This window comes from Phaenicophaeus curvirostris, chromosome 7 (genome assembly GCF_032191515.1).
Source record: "Phaenicophaeus curvirostris isolate KB17595 chromosome 7, BPBGC_Pcur_1.0, whole genome shotgun sequence".
Classification (NCBI taxonomy): domain Eukaryota; kingdom Metazoa; phylum Chordata; class Aves; order Cuculiformes; family Cuculidae; genus Phaenicophaeus; species Phaenicophaeus curvirostris.
This window is the reverse complement of record NC_091398.1, coordinates 28,865,574-28,884,159: the sequence shown is the minus strand read 5'-3', so window position 1 is coordinate 28,884,159 and position 18,586 is coordinate 28,865,574. Positions and strand designations below refer to the sequence as shown.

The window sequence follows — 18,586 nt, the reverse complement described above, 5'->3', positions numbered from 1 at the left end:
TAGGTCAGTCCAGTCTATTAGTGATTAAGACTCTCAATTTTTGAAATATTTAATACTATCGAGAAACACTGTGAAGTATAAGTTCTCCACCACCAAGGAAATATTTTCATCAGTATTAAAGACACACTTTTATCAGTCCTTTCTATTTTGTACTTGATAAAAGGCATTTTAAAGGTGTTTTTCTGGGTTTTGTAATGGAAAGAGCATGTGTCTAGATGGAAAGCATTCGGCTCCTGGTAAGATCTCAGAGATGTCTAATTTACCAGACATTTCAGTTGTTCATATAAAACAGTAAAGCTGCTGGTGTTTGTCAATATTCTAACTTGTTTTGACTTTTTCACTCTTGCCATGCATTAGGCAAACAATATTTGTACTTTATTCTTCAATCAAAACATGGAGCTAAGCCACAGTGGAAGAAGGAAAGACTAAAGGCAGCAGCAGGGTGTGTGATCCCAAAGCCTTGTGCTTTTGAGCAGCATTTCTGGTGCCACTGCAAATCACTTTGTGCAGAGAGATGGAGTCTCATGCACACACATTTTAAAGCAACTTCCATGTGTTTACAGATCACAACAAATTAAGAAAAACAAAACCCTGATGTCCTTGCATTTCTGACTCTGAGGCAGCCTTCGAACATGGACTTTTTACTGTTCATTTCACTTCAGAAGCTGATGAAAGCGGGGCATCGGTAGAGTTAAGAGCTATTTGCTCTCTCTTTGTCAGATCTGGTCACTGTGCTAGTGAAAGCTGGGGAAGGACAAAGTCACATTCTTCCATCCCAATAGATTTTGGCAGGGAGCAATGATGAAGAATGAAGCCATTCATTCCTCCCTTCCAGTTCTTATTCTAGAAAGATTTCTTTTTTTCACTACAAGAAGACAGATAGCTAGATAAATATTTCCCTACCAAATAAATCAATCAAGATAGATTGACTGCAAGTCTAGAACTATGTACAGATGATGCTGGCTGGCCATCTGTGACCCTTGACAGAAAACAGTTAAACATTTTTAATTAACAAAGCTGCAGTGAGCAGTTCACTGGCATCTGACAGCGTCACTTAGGGAATGCAGGATGCAGCTCTGCCTTCATAAGGAGAAAGCTAGTGCTTTTGCCCGGTGCATTTTAACAAATCTTTTATGAGCCGTTTCTCCGTAGGAAGGTATATTATGCAATGGTAAAACTTAAGGGAGACGAGATAAGCTAAAATTTGTAATCACACTCTTTCAGAAAACATATGGTAATACTGTGTTTAACTGAAGTAACAGCAAGCTTCAGGATCCAAGCTCATTGCAAGGTTTGAGTGGATATACTACAGTCCCATTCTGTTCTGTCAGATGATGCCATAAACACTTTTTTACGCAGAGATTAAGAGCAGAACTAGGTATAGCAGGAGAGCAACAGGTACATTTAGTAACAAAGGCCATAAGCAGAAAACAATATTTTTTTCTAAAGCAACCTTCAAAAGCAGGAAACAGATTCTAGTAGTTGTTCTTACACCACCCTTTTCAGAACTCATTTCCAAACCATTAACCTTCATCTCTAGTCACACCTGGAGGTGCTCATTTGGTGCTATTGTAACCAACGTGTCTTTGCAATTTAAAGTATACAGAGATGGTCTCTAATCTTTGTCTACCTTTTTAAACAAACACTCCCAAGTGACCTCTTGGTAAGCTACATCAAAGACTGGAAAGCTTTATTCAATCTTTAGTGCCTGAGGAAAACCACTGATGATCTGCCCTTACATTTTTGTAATACAATTTGTACTTCCTTCTTGAAAGCTCTAGTCTCTTTTCATAGAATCACAGAGTGGTTTGGGTTAGAAGGGACTTTTCTAGGTCATCCAGTCCAACTCCCCTGCAATGAGCAGGGACACCGTCAACTAGATCAGGGCACTCTGAGTCCCACCCAACCTGACCTTGAATGTTTCCAGGGATGGGGTGTCAAGCACCTCTCTGGGCAACCTGCTCCAGTGTTTCACCACCCTCAGCATGAAAAATTTCTTCCTTATATTTATCTAAACTTCTTTTAGTTTAAAACCATAACCCCTTGTCCAATTGCTACAGGCCCTGCTAAAAAAGTTTTTACCCAAAGCAAGCATCATCTTGGCACACTGTAGATCCATGCATCATGCATTTCTCAGTTGTGCAAAGGTTCTTGCTCTCTAACCACCCCACTATCTGTAACTTCCAATATCTAAAGTTATTCAGCCCCTCGTATGACAGCAGCTGAGTAACTGTGACTGTACTGTAGTGGCAGCTAACTGTTAGATTAGCTTACTATAGGTATCTTATCTTGCTTACCATGTATCAGCCTTGATTTAAAAACCACTAAGACATTTTTGCTCTGTTCTTTCCATTTAACCAATTAAATGTTTTTTTCCCTCTCTGTCTGAACTAAAACAGAGAACAACAGGCAATTCTGAAATAACCTGTGCTCTTTTGCTTTAGCTTATGCGGAGGCAGTGTTTCGACATAACAGGGCCTCTATGCTCCTGACTAATCTTCTTAAGAGACTTGGTAATCTTTGCGATGCACTCACCAGGCAGAAGGGAGCACCAGGAATCGCTGACAACAGTGCTTAAAGGGGACATGAGCCAAACTGCCCAGATCAACAAGCAAACCAAAGCAGAGTCTTCTCTCACACAGGAGGGGAACCAAACACTCAGGAATGGGCTTAGCTCAAACACGCACTGCTAAACACCTCTCGTGACACCTGGTTCATTCTACTATCGAGGAAGCAAGAGAACTCACAGCTGCTTCCACTTAAAACCTTGGGTTGCAAGAGAGAGCAGTATGAACAGAGATAACACTTCCAGGTGTTCACTCTCTCAGCTTGTTCAAAATGCAATAAAGCACCTAAAGCTTTTACACCATGGGAAGCAGAGTAAGGGAAGTCTAAATTCCAAGTATTTTAAAGGCCATAAAAAAAATACCCAGTCAATCTATGAAAGTTTGCTGCTGTTGTCAGGGAGAATCCTGTCCTCTCCACCCCTTCTAACAACACTGCATTTTTTTCATTACGGCTCTGCCATTTCTTTGACTCCCCTCTTGAACCTATTTAATTCACTATTTAACAACTTAAAACTAAACCAAACAAATAATAATAATGCTCCAACACCTTAACAAAAAGTTCAAAACAATAAAAGGAAAAAAAAAAAATTTTGTTTGCCATTTTGTAGGCTACACTGGTTCACTGAAACATGCAATGATCCTTGGAATTGACAGAAGAGAGAAAGAAGTCAGGGAAGGAAGAAGAGAGGAGTGAGGGAGGAGCGAGCCCTCACCCTGTCCAGGGGACCGGAGCTCATACTTTTGGCTCATCTGCCCATGAAAATGCAGCCTCACTTGCTCAAAAGGAAAATCAAACCACATCACTCCTCTCTATGTAAACACACAAAGCACTAACACCTGCTTCAGAGAGCAGGTAAAAGCTGGTTACTTAACAGGAGGGACAGATCACGAGCAACCTTGACTCAAAACAACACTCTGGCAAAGTTACCACAAAGGTAACTGAAAAACACCAGGAAAAAAGCTCACCCCCACAAAACAGAGGGCAAACTATACAGTACTGTGCAGCTAGTAACTTACAGATACAGACAACTGAGGCACATTTCAAGCGTTTATGCCTTCTATTTCCATTGATTTTAGAATGTTTCACCAGGCTGCAGTCTGCATACATGCACATGCACCTCTGCCCCCATCTTTATCTTGCTGCCCTCACACACAGAGGTTTGTATATAACAAAACATCTGCATTTCCTTTATTCTCCTCCAATATTACTCATTCATTTTCTTGAAAATCTGGCAAACAGCCCAAGGTAAGTGGAAGATTTTCAGAATACTCTGGACAAAACTCAACAACTCTGCCAGGAGAAATGTAGCCCAAGTACCTGTACATTTATGTTTATGTTGGGACGCTCAGTTGGCACTGGGCTGCTGTGCTCTGTCTCCAGTTGTTTCAGTTTTAGGAACGTGTCTTCAAATGCTGAAAAAGACAGAAAATATATCATTTTTGCTGTGGAGTTATTTGACTTGTAACTTGTATTCTTCCTGAACACTAATTATAAGGTTTTAAAGTTGTGGAAAAAAGCACAGGGATGCATAAGCTACTTGCTTGACCTTCAATGGAACATTCAAGCCTACAGATTGTATGTACCTAACCCCAACTATTCTGCACTCCTGCAAGTTTATTTACCCAGCCACCCTCACAGTGAACAAGCAAGCAGCAAGAATTAATTGATTAGATGATTGCACTTCACTGTCTTTGTGGCTAAAGTCAGATCCCACAAAGAACTGTGACTGCTTCCCTGTATTCTGTCCTTGCAAATAAGCTGCTTCCAGCTGAAATGGGGAGAGCTGACTGTTGTCCCAGCAGTGAGGAAAATCGTCCTTATGCACATGAACCCAGGGAGCTTTCAAAAACACTTGTGGATTTTTGTAAGGGAACAGTCTCCTAACAGCCTAATCGGTTAACTTTGACCCCACACAACATTATAATAGGGAGAAAAATCTGTAAGTTTGCTTACGATCACAGTCAGCTTTTTCAGCAGCAGTTTCCTTTGTGCTAGGATGAGGGCAACTAACAGCCTCTTCCAAATCTCCTGTTGCCAAGCCAACAACTGGACGGCCTATGGCATCATCAACGCAAGTTTCTGGCAACTTTGTGCTGTCTAGCAAATCAACAAGAGGTACACTGCAAAGGCAGAAAGATGGGCAGAGATATGCAGAATCATGTTACCACTCTTCCTGTAACAAGAAAAAGCTTTTAACACACAATTTCTTTTATCAAGCCGTTTTCTGGTAATGAGGCACGTTCTGTAAGAACTATTTCAAGTAACTAATAGACAGTGGCTTTCAGTGAGTTTAAGAAAAAAACAGGAGGGTAACATTTCATGTGTGTAGAAGTGACTCCTCAACAGAACAGGTCCACATTGTCTGCTGCTTCATCACACAGCAGTGGCAAAAGTGAAAGGAGAAAGAGGGAAGTTTGTATCCATTTTTGGAGAAAAAACACTGAAGATTTTCTATCAAACTCAGGGTACACAGTAGGATTTTTACACAAGAAAAGTTATGGGAAGGGAAGTTGATACCGTTCACACAAAGCTATTTGTACAGCACTCCACACAACGCTTGTAATCAGGACAAAGAGCAGAAGTGAGCACTGCGGAGGTCTGCATTGACACTATGTGATGGTTGGGCACACCTGTAACTATTTTCAGTTTTATTTACTTGGGCAGACACACAAATGAAACTTTAGCAGTCACAATATATTAAGTGAAACGCAGCATATACTCTGTGCCCTTTTAGGATCACCCATTTCACCTCCTTTTGCTTTCTAATGGAAATGTCTCCTTTTTATTTTGCCATACCATCTGTATTGACAATGAAAATAGAAAAACTACAGAGGTAGAAGTTACATTATGATGCTTATATTGTGCCAATAGTCAGGAATCTCTTACAACTCTTCAAAATTCACAAACATTTAAAGCCATCCCAACAACAAATGCTGCAGAACATGGTGCTTAATCAGATAATCAATGCACACAACTGCAGTTTGGTCATCGCCCATTTCAATCAACAGTCAGACATACATAGTTTGGTTGCAACATTGGTTTAAGAAGAAAAATCTATCGCTTGATCCTGTCCCAAATACAAGAACAACGATACCAAGCAAGTACATGCCACAACAGAACTTACCCTTCTGCATGGACAGAGACACTTCCTACTCAAAAGTTTAGACCAGCTTCTCCCTTATCACTACCAAGGTTAATGCCCCATGCCTCCCTCCAGCCCTTGGAATCTGGAACCCATGTGGTCACTAAAGGCTCCAGGAAAAAAAACTCCTCCCTTCAGCTCAAGCACCCAAAAGAATCCTGCCAATGTTGAATACATACCTCTGAAACAGATTACAGGGTATCACCGTTTCAGTGCTAATAATGTACAAAACATCTTAAGATAATTAATTGCTGTGAGGTAAACTGAGGTCACTTGCTCGATTATCTCAAAGCAGCGGAATAAGAAGCTACTAGCAAAGCAAATAATAGGAAACTTCAGTCTACTGTATAACCTCTCTCTAAACCTCTAACAATAATGGCAAGCAGCTGAGAGTGTTGTAAAGGGGAAATAATGGATATAGAGAATTTCAGTAACTAACAGGGAGAAATACATGCTCTTCCAATTCAGGCAATAAAGAGATTGAATCCTGTACCTCACTATCAGAGGATGCCTATGCATGAGCATAAAAATGTTTTATAATCTTCATGTGAAGTCAACACTTTTCTTCCTATTTTCTGACAGTTTTCTTTAAAGAGCCTCCAAAGTGTTTAATGTGAGAACCTGTGTAAGAAGTTCAGATTTTGCCTGCAGCACAGAGAAGCATGGATGCCATGACATATTGAAGAAACCAGGTATAAGCTCCTATGAACTCCCATAAGAGGTATGGAGCACAAGTAACGCTTCTTTGTGCTGTAATCTTTTAATGCTTTCCTTAGCATTGCAGCACAGTGGAGAGAAAACGAGTAAAAAAAGAAATTTACTTTCATTAGAAAACTGCTATGATAATTACACCAGCCTTCCCTATAACAACTGCATCACCATTTACTGGACAGACAAGACAGCTGATTCAAAAACCTGTCCCCTAGAGATAAAGGCAGACTTGAAATCTTCTGTCCTATTCAAATGGCACACTCAATACCTAGTGCTGCTCCATAAGCAGCGTACTACTTACAGGAACATGAGGAAAGTTTGTAGAAACCTTATTGCCTTTCATGCCATGGGACAGAACACTGGCTAAGGTAGCAGGGACAACTGGGGTGAGTCCCTGCAGCTTCACGCCTGCATCACAGCAGAGCCTCAGAGAAACTAAAGAAATTTTAGGCAGGCTCTGTAGAAGCTTCCTAAACCAAGATTCAAGTAAGAACCGACCCCATTTTGCTTTCAGACCCACTGGAACACCTACTCAGCCACCCTGAGATAGGCAGTTGCGAGAGGAAAGTCATACTAGGGAGACTCTCAGCCACTGAAATTTGCAGGCACTAAAGACAAGTTCCCCAAAGAGCATTAAAAATTGTCCAAGGCCACCCAGATGCTTCACCGTCTTCTGAGCATAAGCAGGAAGTCTGCCATGCAGGCCTCATAAATGGTCAGGCTACAGAATCAAAAAGCACATTATACGATTTTCACCACTGCATAGAATTTCTGACTTCTCGTACAAAACACTGATGAACTGCCATGGCAATCATAAGGGAAATAATAAAAGGCTTCCCAGAAAGAGCAGGACAGTCAGTGTGCAGTACTCAAGAATGAAATGAGCTTTCCACGTTCCTGTATTTATCCACATACAAAGGAATATTTGAACTTTCCATAATAGTAAGCAGCAGGCTTTGTGTCTTTGGAATCACCTTCTATCTGCGTATTTTAAGAAACAGTCTCAGGGAAAAGCTGATAAATTATACCAGAAGTTCAAGTCACGCAGATTAATTATGAATAAAGGAATAATCAAATGGTTTTAGTGCATGGAAGGGTTTGTCAACCCACTGATAAATCACAAAGGAGTTGTTACATGCTCAGGGAACTCCCACAGTTAAAAGTTAGCTACTGCATTATTTCTTTTTTCCACTTGACAATATATTGCGTGTACCATGGAGCACATGCTGCATAACCTGACTGAGAAAGCTATCAGTTACAAATAGTACACTTATTTAAATTTCTTAGTTGGAAAGCAAAATAATATTTCATTCTAGTTTGTCAACTATGATCTGGATATACAGTAACTATCGGAGTCCACTGCAAAAGAATTCTCTTGGAAAAAGAGAATCTAACTGCAAAAGAATCTAACTTGGAACAGCGTGGAGCACCAGGCAACCTAATTTATTTTTTCAAACTGGCAGTGACACAGAAGAGTTTCTCACACTGACTCTGCACAGTAGTACCACACTATGAAATTCTTTGTTCGTTCCCTCATTTGCGGGTATTCAATGTTGTACCTGAAAGAAAGATTGAGCCTGCCACCTTTTAAGACTTTTTTTCTTTCCCTTAACAAAAATGCAAAATATTCAGGAAAAAAAAAAGAACTTCCTCTTCCTTTTAAAGTGAGGAAAGCACAAGAAAAAGTTCCATAGATGTGTTATCCTACACATGGAGACTGTTCACATGCATTCAGTTTCTAATCAAGCAGAGTCCCACATTCCAAGACTTCTGCTGTCTCCCATTTGTCTGAAGCTGTTTTCAAATACTGACACAGCGTAATAGACACATCAACACTACAGGAAAGGAAACTCCCTTAGGAAAAGGTGCTGGCTGCAAAACCTTTGTGGATGTTAAGTAAAGATCTGTCACCACCATGCTGTTTAGAAAGACATCCATGTGTTTCCTCAATGCTTTTCCTACAGCACATGACCTAGGAGACAGGTGTTGTTGGTACTAGTGTGGCACAACTTCTCCCGTCTGCTATTGAGAGCTGTCACTCACCCAGTGGAAACCAGGATAATAATTTTCCCTAAGTCAATGAAGTCACAGTAAAATAAGCCCAGCACAGAGCAAAATCTACCCTCAGGATATATACAAGATTCAAAGCCATATGGCAAAAGCATGCAACATGTACCATACTAAAATAAATCAATGTAGTTGGATTTCAGGCAGCCAGAGTTTCTTCCCTTCCCCTGCATCTGAACTACCTTCTGTTGTCATGCAAAAAATCTGCCAATTAGCCACAGTTTTAATTACCACACTTGCAGTTAATCCCAGGGCAGTCCGTGACACTGAGCACACAGCCCTCTACTCAGCAATCATGAGACACCCCGCAGTGCTGTGCCCACCTCCGGACTCCCCAGGACAAGAGAGACAGAGACATATTAAAGGTAGTGCAGCAAAGGGCCACAAAGACAAATGAAGATCTGGAGTATCTGACACAAGAAGAGAGGCTGAGAAAGCTGGGACTGTTCAGCCTGGAGAGAAAGCTCAGGAGGATCTTACAATGAAGTGTGTATAAAAATGTGATGGGAGGAGAAGTGACAATAGCCAGGTTCTTCTCAAAGGAGCCCACAGAAAGGACAAAAGACACTGGGCACGAACTGAAACACGGGCGATTCCACTGAAACACAACAAAAAACATCCCTCTTTTGCTGTGAGGTTGGTCAAACACCAGGCAGGTCGCTCAGAGAGGGTGCGAAGTCTCCATCCCCGGAGACAATAAAAACCAGGCAGGGCATGGTCCTGAGCAACCAGCTCTACTTGACCCTGAGCATGAGGGTGGACTACCTGATCTCCAGAGGCATCTTCCAACCCCAACTACTCTTTAATTCTACGACAGCAACACAAATCTTCACTGATATCCAAGGAGTCAGCCACTACCTGCAGTGGCCTGACCACTACACAAGAACACCTGAAATTAAAACTCCACAATAAAACTGTGACATGTTATTGCAACAATGTTCTTGCATTTTATATACAAAACTACCCCAAATTCCCCCACTCAAATTAGTGACTTATTCTCCCTCACCTACACAGAAATTATACAATATTTTGAAGTTAAAACACCTGTTTTCATTTGCATATCCTTAAGCAACTTTATAAATAGGACACAAAAAGGTCTGCTGCACTTCAAAAGTTTACAATATCCATCTTGCAAAATATAAACCTAAAAATAGCACAGCAGCTTGCTCTGATCATCTCTGTACATCCCACAGATCGTTAATATGTAGCGTGCATATCCTGTGTTTTTTATTTTTAAGCGAAGTTGTAAAAGAGAGGCTCACACTTTGGCAGGAATCACTTTCTCCCTGTCACATGCAAGGCTGAGGAGGCCAAAATATCTCAGGCAACATTAAGTTCTGTCCTGGATGAGACTTTCTTGGTTCTTCGGGGCTGGATATCTGAAAACAATGGGTTTGTATTTCTCTGCTCTGTGGCAACTTGAAACTTATTTGAATAATCTGAAAGACATTCAACCATCTTCTTTATCCAAAAAGCGATTTTTAAATGCACTCTACCACAATTTTTCTTCTTTTTTTTTTAAATAGAAAAGAACATTGCAATTAAGCTGCAGCTAACTTCAGCAAACACAGAGCGTTCAAGGGTAAAGGTAGTTTTTCACCTTGTTAAAGGCCCCCAAGAACAGCAATGAGCCATGAAGCCGGAGTCTTAACCTCTGACTTAACAATTAACCTCGTGAATCATATGGTAGGGCTGGGGTTTGTCAGGAAATATTTCTGCTTCATTTCAAACAGAAGCACAGCAGCAAACAGAAAGAATTTTTTTCTAGAAAGCAAAAAAAAATTACTCTTTGCCTTTTCAAGAGTTATGATAATTTTATTCTTAAAAAATAAAAATAATTCTATTCCATTTCTAAACAATATTTTTCAGAAGAGGACCTGTTAAAAAGTTAGTTTTCAGATCAACCACCTATTTTAGATATTGTTAAATAACCATGGTTCAAAAGGAAGGGCAGTTACACCTTCCATCTCTCCAAGATCTTTGAAACCACATTATAAGCCTCTGGTTTCATGTGCAGTTTTATTACAAATGTGGCTTCCCGCATGGCTCTCAAAGTGAAACCTAGCTTAAAAAACCCAAGTCTTTTAATCATTAAGGAAAACCTTGACACAATTAAAAAGATATACGTACATATACATATGTATGTATGTATGCTCTTTTTAATTTAAGAGTAATGGGTGGCTTCTGGTCTATACGTTATTTTTTCCTGTAAAGGCTAAGTATCAACAGCACAATTATGTAGAGCCTTGATAATAAAAGCTTTTTCCCCCACTCTATAGTCAGCTTTGGGTTCGATGTCCTTATCCCACAGACAGCTCAAAATGTCATTTTCCAGCCTCTGCTAGAAAGCAGTCTCAAGCTCCAGTAAGGCCCATGTCTCAGAGACTGGTCATGGTGGTTTGGACAGCATAGGTACCAGCACTGCTACGCATTCCTGCGTTCTTCACATTGCGCTCATGGACAAACGCGGTGTACTGTCCATCCGCGGCACGGGTCCTCGCCGGGGCCCACGGGTCCCACAGGCTTCCACCACGGTGACAGCGGTCAGCAGCATCAAAGGGCCTGGATCATTGGGGAGTGGGAGGGGGTACAATTAGTAAACAGGCACAGAGGAGAAAGAGGGTGGAGAAGAAACAGCAAAGGTAAAGACAAGAAGATGGATGTGAAAAGGCAAGGGAAAAGGGCACTGTTGGAAAGTAAATACTGAAGGAAAGAAGCATGCAAGCGTACATGTGGACACCGTCAAATAAACCCCTTATCTGCTCAGTATCATGCACATTTTTGCAAGAGTCTGAAATTATGATTTAAGCTGCCTCACGTATACACTGTCTACACTTAACAAACAAAAAGCACTCGTATTTCAAAGCACTTACACAAAACTGACCAGGAACCATGCATATTTTACAGATGGGAAAATATTATGCGATGGAGGAACAGAACCCCCACATATACAGTGCATTTTATTTGTGTGAAGCTGAAAGGGTTTAAGTGGCAGCTGTAACTGTACACCTGAAATAAGAATCTATAAGGAACACCAGTTTTCAAAGTCACTGGAAAATATAGATTCTAAAGCAAGTTAGGAAAAAAGGAGAGAAAAATAGAAACTCAGAAAAAAATGACTATTACTGTGCAGGAGCAAACAGTAGAGCACACACAAATCATTCATGATTTAGTTTACTAAGGGACTAAATACTACTGAAGAAACTGATCGTAGCTATATTTGACTAACAAAATACTTTGTTGGAAGATAAATCATTTTAAAAAAAGGGCTCAACACAAACTAAGCCCTTGCTTTCTGATTTTGCATATAAAGGCACAATGGTTCGTAAATTTTAAATTTTTAATTCCCAAAATTAAAACCACAGAAATGCCATGCACAGGTATAGCAAATAAATACCACAGATGGTATAAAATCCTCCAAAACCTAGGAAGAGGAGCAGGGCAAAGCAGCCAACATTTTAAACAGTGTTTTGAAAAGTATTTCTGTGCAGAAGCCATTAGGGAGTTGTAAAGCTTCTGGCACAAGCACCCCCAAAGCAGCAGGAATAAGCAATTCACTCAAAAAACTGAATTTTAAAAGACTTTAAAAAATGGACAACAATCTGTTAATCATTGTCTGTGTTGCACCAGGATCCTTCACTGGGATGTTTTAGGAGAGGCTGATGCAAGGTACAGTTGGGCATCAAAAAAGTGCTTAGAAAAATAGCACCCAAACTACTCAAGCAAGGAAATTCCTAAAACTAATGCATTCCTTCAGCTTATTGTAAAACTCTCTATTTAATGACACAAACCTAAACAAAGTGGAAACATTGCTGCTGTTGATCTAGAAGTGTCCTGGACAGACCCCAGCTCAAATTCCACCTTCTCATGTTCCAGAAAGCCTGGTTAAACACTCCTAGCCCTGCCAGAACAGCCAAACAGCCAGAGCATGAGCAGGAAGATCGCACGTGTTAAGGCAGGAAAGCAGAAAGCATGCAGAATTCACTACAGCACTACATGATTAATGCTCAGGGTTAGTCCCCCTTTAGAAAAGAGCAAGGATTTGTATAAAGGTCACCCATGGGTAAATTCAGCCTTTTGTTTTTTGTGAAATATGTTGAGAAAGTGACCCATGAATAGTGAAGGCTCCAAACCTCAACAGTTTGTTACATCATTTTCCCATTTCTCTAATTTAAGTGGTTAATTGAAGGCTACATCCCCGAGCAAGCAAAAAAACCAACTCCACAATAAGGAAAGTAAAGAAAAAGAATCCTGCCCTATCTAAGCACAGAGGCAGCTTTCTGAGAAAAGAACAAAGGTAGAAAGACACTGATTTTGTGTCTTGCGGCTGATATTCCAGGTCGTTTTCAGACTATGCAGATCAGCAGTTTTCCTGTACTGTTAGATTTACAGGAATGGAGCAAAGAAAAAAAAAATAAAAACACTAAAAGCCTTCCTGTCTGGCAAAGTACTTCCTACAATCTGGCAAAATTGCTGCTGGCAGCTGCAGCATTAACATTTTAAATTGAAGGAAACATTACCATTAAAGGGATCTAAATTGCAAGGTAGCCAACACAGGCACCTGCCAAGCACAGTACAGAAACTCATGAGGTCGGGACCTTACTTCTAAACCCCTTCAATCTAACTATCTACTAAATCCCCAGTCCAAAAGATTTTGGTGTTCTCAACAATCCTTGGCAAACTCTCTCTAAAAGAAGACTATTTTTCTGACAGAAAGCAAAGATAATTCATGCAGAAACAGGCCAATTAAAGATAGTAGCAGCTAGAAAGAGATCTTGTTAGCAGGATTGAGACACCAAGAGTTTGAAGGCACAATAGCCAAGTCACAGCCCCTGCAATAAATACATTTGTTCTGGCAATTGTATTAACCAAGCCCCACTTCCCATCCGAGACCAGAATGTAGCTCAGCTGCTGACTCAGCTCCAAACTGTTGTCTTCCTACAGCTGGATTTGCCCTTTATTACAGGCAGTACTGTTTCCAGTGATCACATTAAAACCTCTACGACAGAAGGCAAGTGCCTTCAATAATAATAATGATATATCTCTAAGAAACATAACAAATATGCCTTTACATCCTGGAATAACATGCATCAGTTGTCAAGAAACTCATTTTCTGTACGGCACATTGTTTTGGGCTACACTCAGGTATATGTTCTGTTAAATCCCACTCTTCTATAGAATGGCTACACGCTGCAGCAGCTGGCACATAACCTTAGATTCCCTGACAACGTTAAGACAGGCAGGCTCAAGTTAATCCTAAAACAGACAGACCAAGACCAAAACTGAAACAGATTTTGCTACAGAGTCCTCTCTGCTTCTGAACAAAATCAGCAGGTTTTCATTAAGTGACAGAAGCCTTGCAAATAGCAAGAATCTTGGCATGAATCAGATATCCAACAAGAGCTGTTTGGAGCAAGAGTCAAACATTTCCACCAAAGGAAATACCATTTTTTAGCGCACATCTTGCAATTAGATCGAAAGCATAAAAATAAAACCATATTGAGAATGCTGAAGAATAAAGAAACCACCACCTTTCACCCATCACCATGGAAGGAATCGAGCGATCAACAGGATCTCCCCATAGACAAGCACAGATTTCAGATACTAGACAAATCAAGGGCAAAAGAAAGAAAAACAGCATTGATAATACATTCCAATTGAAACTTCAATAAAATGCAACGCAACGTAAAATTTCCATCCCCCTTATATAATACAAAATCCATAACATCTTAAGTCTTTATTCAATAGGATTTAGGAAATTAAAGTACATTAGGCACTGCACCATTAGAATCACATTTCATTCACTTTCAAGAGACACTGACACAAAGTAGGTTCATGTGCCTGACAATGGGAGAAGGATCTTCTCCCTTGAGGGCTGAAACTGCTTAGGATAAGAGCTTTCGTGTCGCGCTCCATTTCATTGCTACTGCTCCTGAAGTATCTTGCAGAAACTAGTATTACCCTTTTAAGATAAGCCGCGCTGCCTCTGAAGGCACAAGCAGCTGAAAAAAGCTAAGATGACGTGTGCACTGGGCTGATGTGTACCAGTTTTGGGTTTGAAACAGCTTTGCAATATAGAATTACTTTAAGAAAAGATAAATTATAGGTACTTCCATATTTAAACAAATCATCCTCGTTCTGAGATGCATCCAATCCATGAAACAAATACTCTGATTGCATGAAATCAAAGCTCTTATCTTCAGCTTGTATAATTTTCCTCAAGCTCTCATTCTACCCAAGATAATGAAAAAAATCAATTTGCCCAGTTCAAAAGGTTCAAAAGATGATTCACAAGGATACCAGATTACAAGGTTCAGTATTTTGTTAAGGATGAAGGTAAGTTCTTCGGCCCCATGATACCAAGCAAAGGGTTACAAGGACTATTATGGGAAATGAGAAGGACCCAGCTCTCTCAGAAACCTAAAAATGCTGATTCCAATTTATTAACATCTTCAGTCCCTGATGAAATTTTCTTCTGGTTAGCAGTGACTAAGCCTGTTGTCCTCACCTCCCCAAACTGCATGTGCAGCAACAGATTAGCTGCATCATCACTGACTTGAGTGTCAACTTACATTAAAGAAGGATGACTGCTTATTTTAAGAGCAGATAAAGAAACAGCCACTTGAATCATGCATAAGCAAGCAAAAGTCATTTCCCAGCAAAGCAGAACGTACCACTTCTTGTCTTGCTGGCTGGCTCCTGGGCTCCTTGGGAGATTTTCTATTTCCACTAAGACTGGAGCAGAAGGAACTGTTGTCAGGACAGGTAGGTTTGGCTTTGCATTCCAGCTCTTTGGAGACAGAATATAAACAAGTTACTACACACACGTTACTGAAGTGATGATGTAGTACACATAGAAAAACACAGCACTTCTCCTTAAGCATAAAGCTAAAGTAAGGCTGCTGTCTTCCATTACTTCCACAGCACTGGATATCTATGCCCAGCCTTTTCCACTACTGTACACAGGACTGGAATCATAATGAATCCAAGCCTCCTCAAAGATTTCAGTACAAAGATAGCACCTGCGATGTCCTTTTTAAATTCATGCAGTAATACTTCCCTTCTGCAGGTAACTTTGCCGTAGTGACTGGCACCATTGGACTGTAGGCCGTTTGAAACATAACTGCTCCTGAAATAACTCCTTTTGCACAGAAGGCAAAATGCTGGGCAAAGCAGCAAACCATCTATCAGTGGAGACTGAGTATTTTAATGTTAAACAAACCGTAAGCCCATTTCCACCAGCCTGTGACCCTTTCTGTTGCACTCTGCATACGAAACGCTCCAAAAAGCAAGTCAGGGTCATTCTGAACTCCAAGTCCTGTTTTTTGATACTTAGGAGAGTTACTTCATGCTAATGTCCCTTTTCAGTACAAGGCTTTCTGTGAGGGGACAAATGCCTTCCATTTCCTTCTCAAACTCAGAAAAAATCCAGAATTTTTGCTAACAATGTATTCTTTTAATTTGCAAATGCATTCCCCTCTTTCAAAGAGAAAAAATACTGTAACCAGGAATCAATCTAGGTGATGATAAATTGCACTCTTTTTTTTTAATGTTGCCTAGCATACAGAATTCATGTGCTTTAGATAACGACTCTATGAAAATCTGTTCTATAAATAGCATAGTTTCTACAGTATTTGGGCATGGGCTATCTTCCTTACTCCAGCTAAACTAACCAATTTTCTTGCTTGTAAATTACTAGTTATTTCTTGGCATGCAATTTAGTAATTAACTGTAACTATCAATCGGTCAATCCTTGGATTTTAAGAATGAATAAAATCCTCAAAATATTTTGAAACACATGGAAATTGCCTTTAAAAAAAGGCAGAGAAACCTTACTTGTGATCCATTCGTTTGGTTGATAACAGCATTGTTTGCAGTACTGAAAGACAAGAAGAATTTAAATCACAATCAGATCAACAAACTATTTTTGCAGGCTGGCAGAACTGCAAGGATTTTCAGAAAGAAACAAAGTCTATCAAAGAACTTATCTGTTCTCCAAAGAAAAACTTATGTTTTAGGCCAACTGCCTCATTCTAGGTAACTATAAGTATGGAATTATTTTTGCTTGTTCTAGCTGTAGTTTATCTGTAATTCATCTGATTTTTCCTCTTCTTTCCTAAACCGGTTCAGTTTGGAAAACATTCCTGATTCAGCAGTGAGGTGGGGCACTTTTAAACCAAAACCAAACAAAATGTGACACTGTTAAAACCTCACCCACATGCTGTAGATACCATGCTTGTTGCATTACTAAGACTCTTCAGATTTGAATAGTCACATCACAAAGTTTATCAGAAAAATTCACGAGTTCCTTCTGCACACAGCCTCTAATGGACTGCATTACTGCTTCAGCATCTTAAAAGCAGCCGTTCCGAATTATGTGCACAGCAGCTCAGCACAGCACTAATAATAATTTTGTTATTAAATATTTAACGTATTTAATAATTTAAATAAGACTCAAATCCCTATTCCTGATGACTTCTGAATCTGCAAGAGACATTTCACATTTTCGAGAGACTTTAAAGCATTAACAGTCTTCATAGTAACTATGTATTATAAATCTCATGCAAAACAAACCTTCTTCCCAGACTTTTAAAAAAATGGTACAAGTCTCCTACAATCCACTAATCTTTGGATTTTGGACAATAGCTATCCAACATGGCAAGATGACAATTGAAATAGGTAACTACTTTCAGCAATTCTTTAGAATTATTTTACTTAAATACCATAATGTCAAGACTACACAAGCTGTTCCTTGCCTGTTTCCCAACTTCACACCTTCTCTATTGGGAGACGGTTGAGGTTACCATAGAGCAGCGCACATGTGCCTTCTGGGGAGCACACTGCCTTGTGCTTAGTTAACACAAAAGAATGGAACTACATAAATCTTTCACGATGCATTTCAATTAGCAGTGCTCCAGCGTAGAGTTTCAGAAACAGCATAGATTGCTCTGGAAACTAACATAACAGTGCCACACCTAGGTGCAGATCAGAAGACTGCTGTCTTATCAGAAGGAGAAACTGCACATTAGGTTTCTCTTCCCACTTTCAGAATGACCTAAGCAGCATGAAACTCGGAGAAGGACATGACAACACAGGATGACGAGAGTCCTAATTAATCAGACAGTCACATTTCACATGCAGATGATCTTAAGTACTTTAATGACACCCAGTTTTGAAGAGTACTCTCCCATTTTATAAAAGGAAAAGACAATACGGAGGGTCACGGAGACCACCACTGCAGTAACTGCAGCCTTGTCCACACATTTCCTAGATTCCTGCCCCTCACTCAATAATCAACCAAGCTGCTACAAACAGAAAATGAATGGCTGTATTAAGCCTGTTGCTTTGAAACATTATTTTGACATTGCTTACCTAGCTCCCAAGTGGCATGTTGTTTAACATCTATGAGTATCTACTTTTTAAAATAATTCGGTTGCAATTCATCATTGTAATGTTCACAAGTTACTGGGGCAAAGGACAGAAACCAGAACTGAGTGACATAATTACCAGGTAATTATTTTTAGCGTTCCTTAAGGAAGTAAATGAAAACTCTATGATTCAGCTTCATGCAAGTATTTTAGCAACAGCAAGTATGAACCAACACATGCAGGAAGAATCTGCGTATAGAAATAAAGAACTAAAAGGACTCCCTCTCAACGTGCATCATGAATTCTTTAGCGTAAACATATAAAACTAAATACAGCACACAGAACTACAGTTCATATCCAGCAAGAATCATAGCAGGTCACAAACAACCCTCAAGAACTTCTGGCGAAGTCTTCTATGTGACAGCAACACAGGATCTGTGCTTTGAACAGTAGGTCTTACGTAAAGCAAACAAACAAAAGCCGCAGCAAAACCACATTTAAGAGGTTAATGCTCTCTCCATGTAACTAATCTCATAACCTCCTTCTGCAGACGTGCTCAAGTACAGGTGGCAAACATCAAAGAGGAATTTAAATACTGGAATGCATCTTACCTTGTTTCTTCAAGTTTAGCAGCATGTGCTGCAAAAATATAAAGTGTTAATTAAAATTTAATTTGTAATAAAGTTCAGCTAAATATTAAAATATCCTGGCACTGCTTAAAAGGAGGTAA

General features: G+C 39.9%; 1 protein-coding gene across 3 annotated transcripts in view; it reads right to left on the bottom strand.

Annotated features, from left to right (window-relative positions):
• The window catches only part of EPB41L5 (erythrocyte membrane protein band 4.1 like 5), a 60,298-nt gene that overhangs the window by 11,686 nt on the left and 30,026 nt on the right, over nt 1-18,586 (bottom strand). For all 3 annotated transcript variants that reach the window (XM_069861404.1, XM_069861406.1, XM_069861407.1), the window contains exons 14-18: nt 18,468-18,495; nt 16,325-16,367; nt 15,163-15,278; nt 4,522-4,688; nt 3,886-3,980 (exon numbers count right to left, since the gene is read on the bottom strand). In XM_069861404.1, the coding sequence (XP_069717505.1) occupies nt 3,886-3,980; nt 4,522-4,688; nt 15,163-15,278; nt 16,325-16,367; nt 18,468-18,495 (449 nt within the window). The remainder of the gene's footprint in view (nt 1-3,885; nt 3,981-4,521; nt 4,689-15,162; nt 15,279-16,324; nt 16,368-18,467; nt 18,496-18,586) is intronic.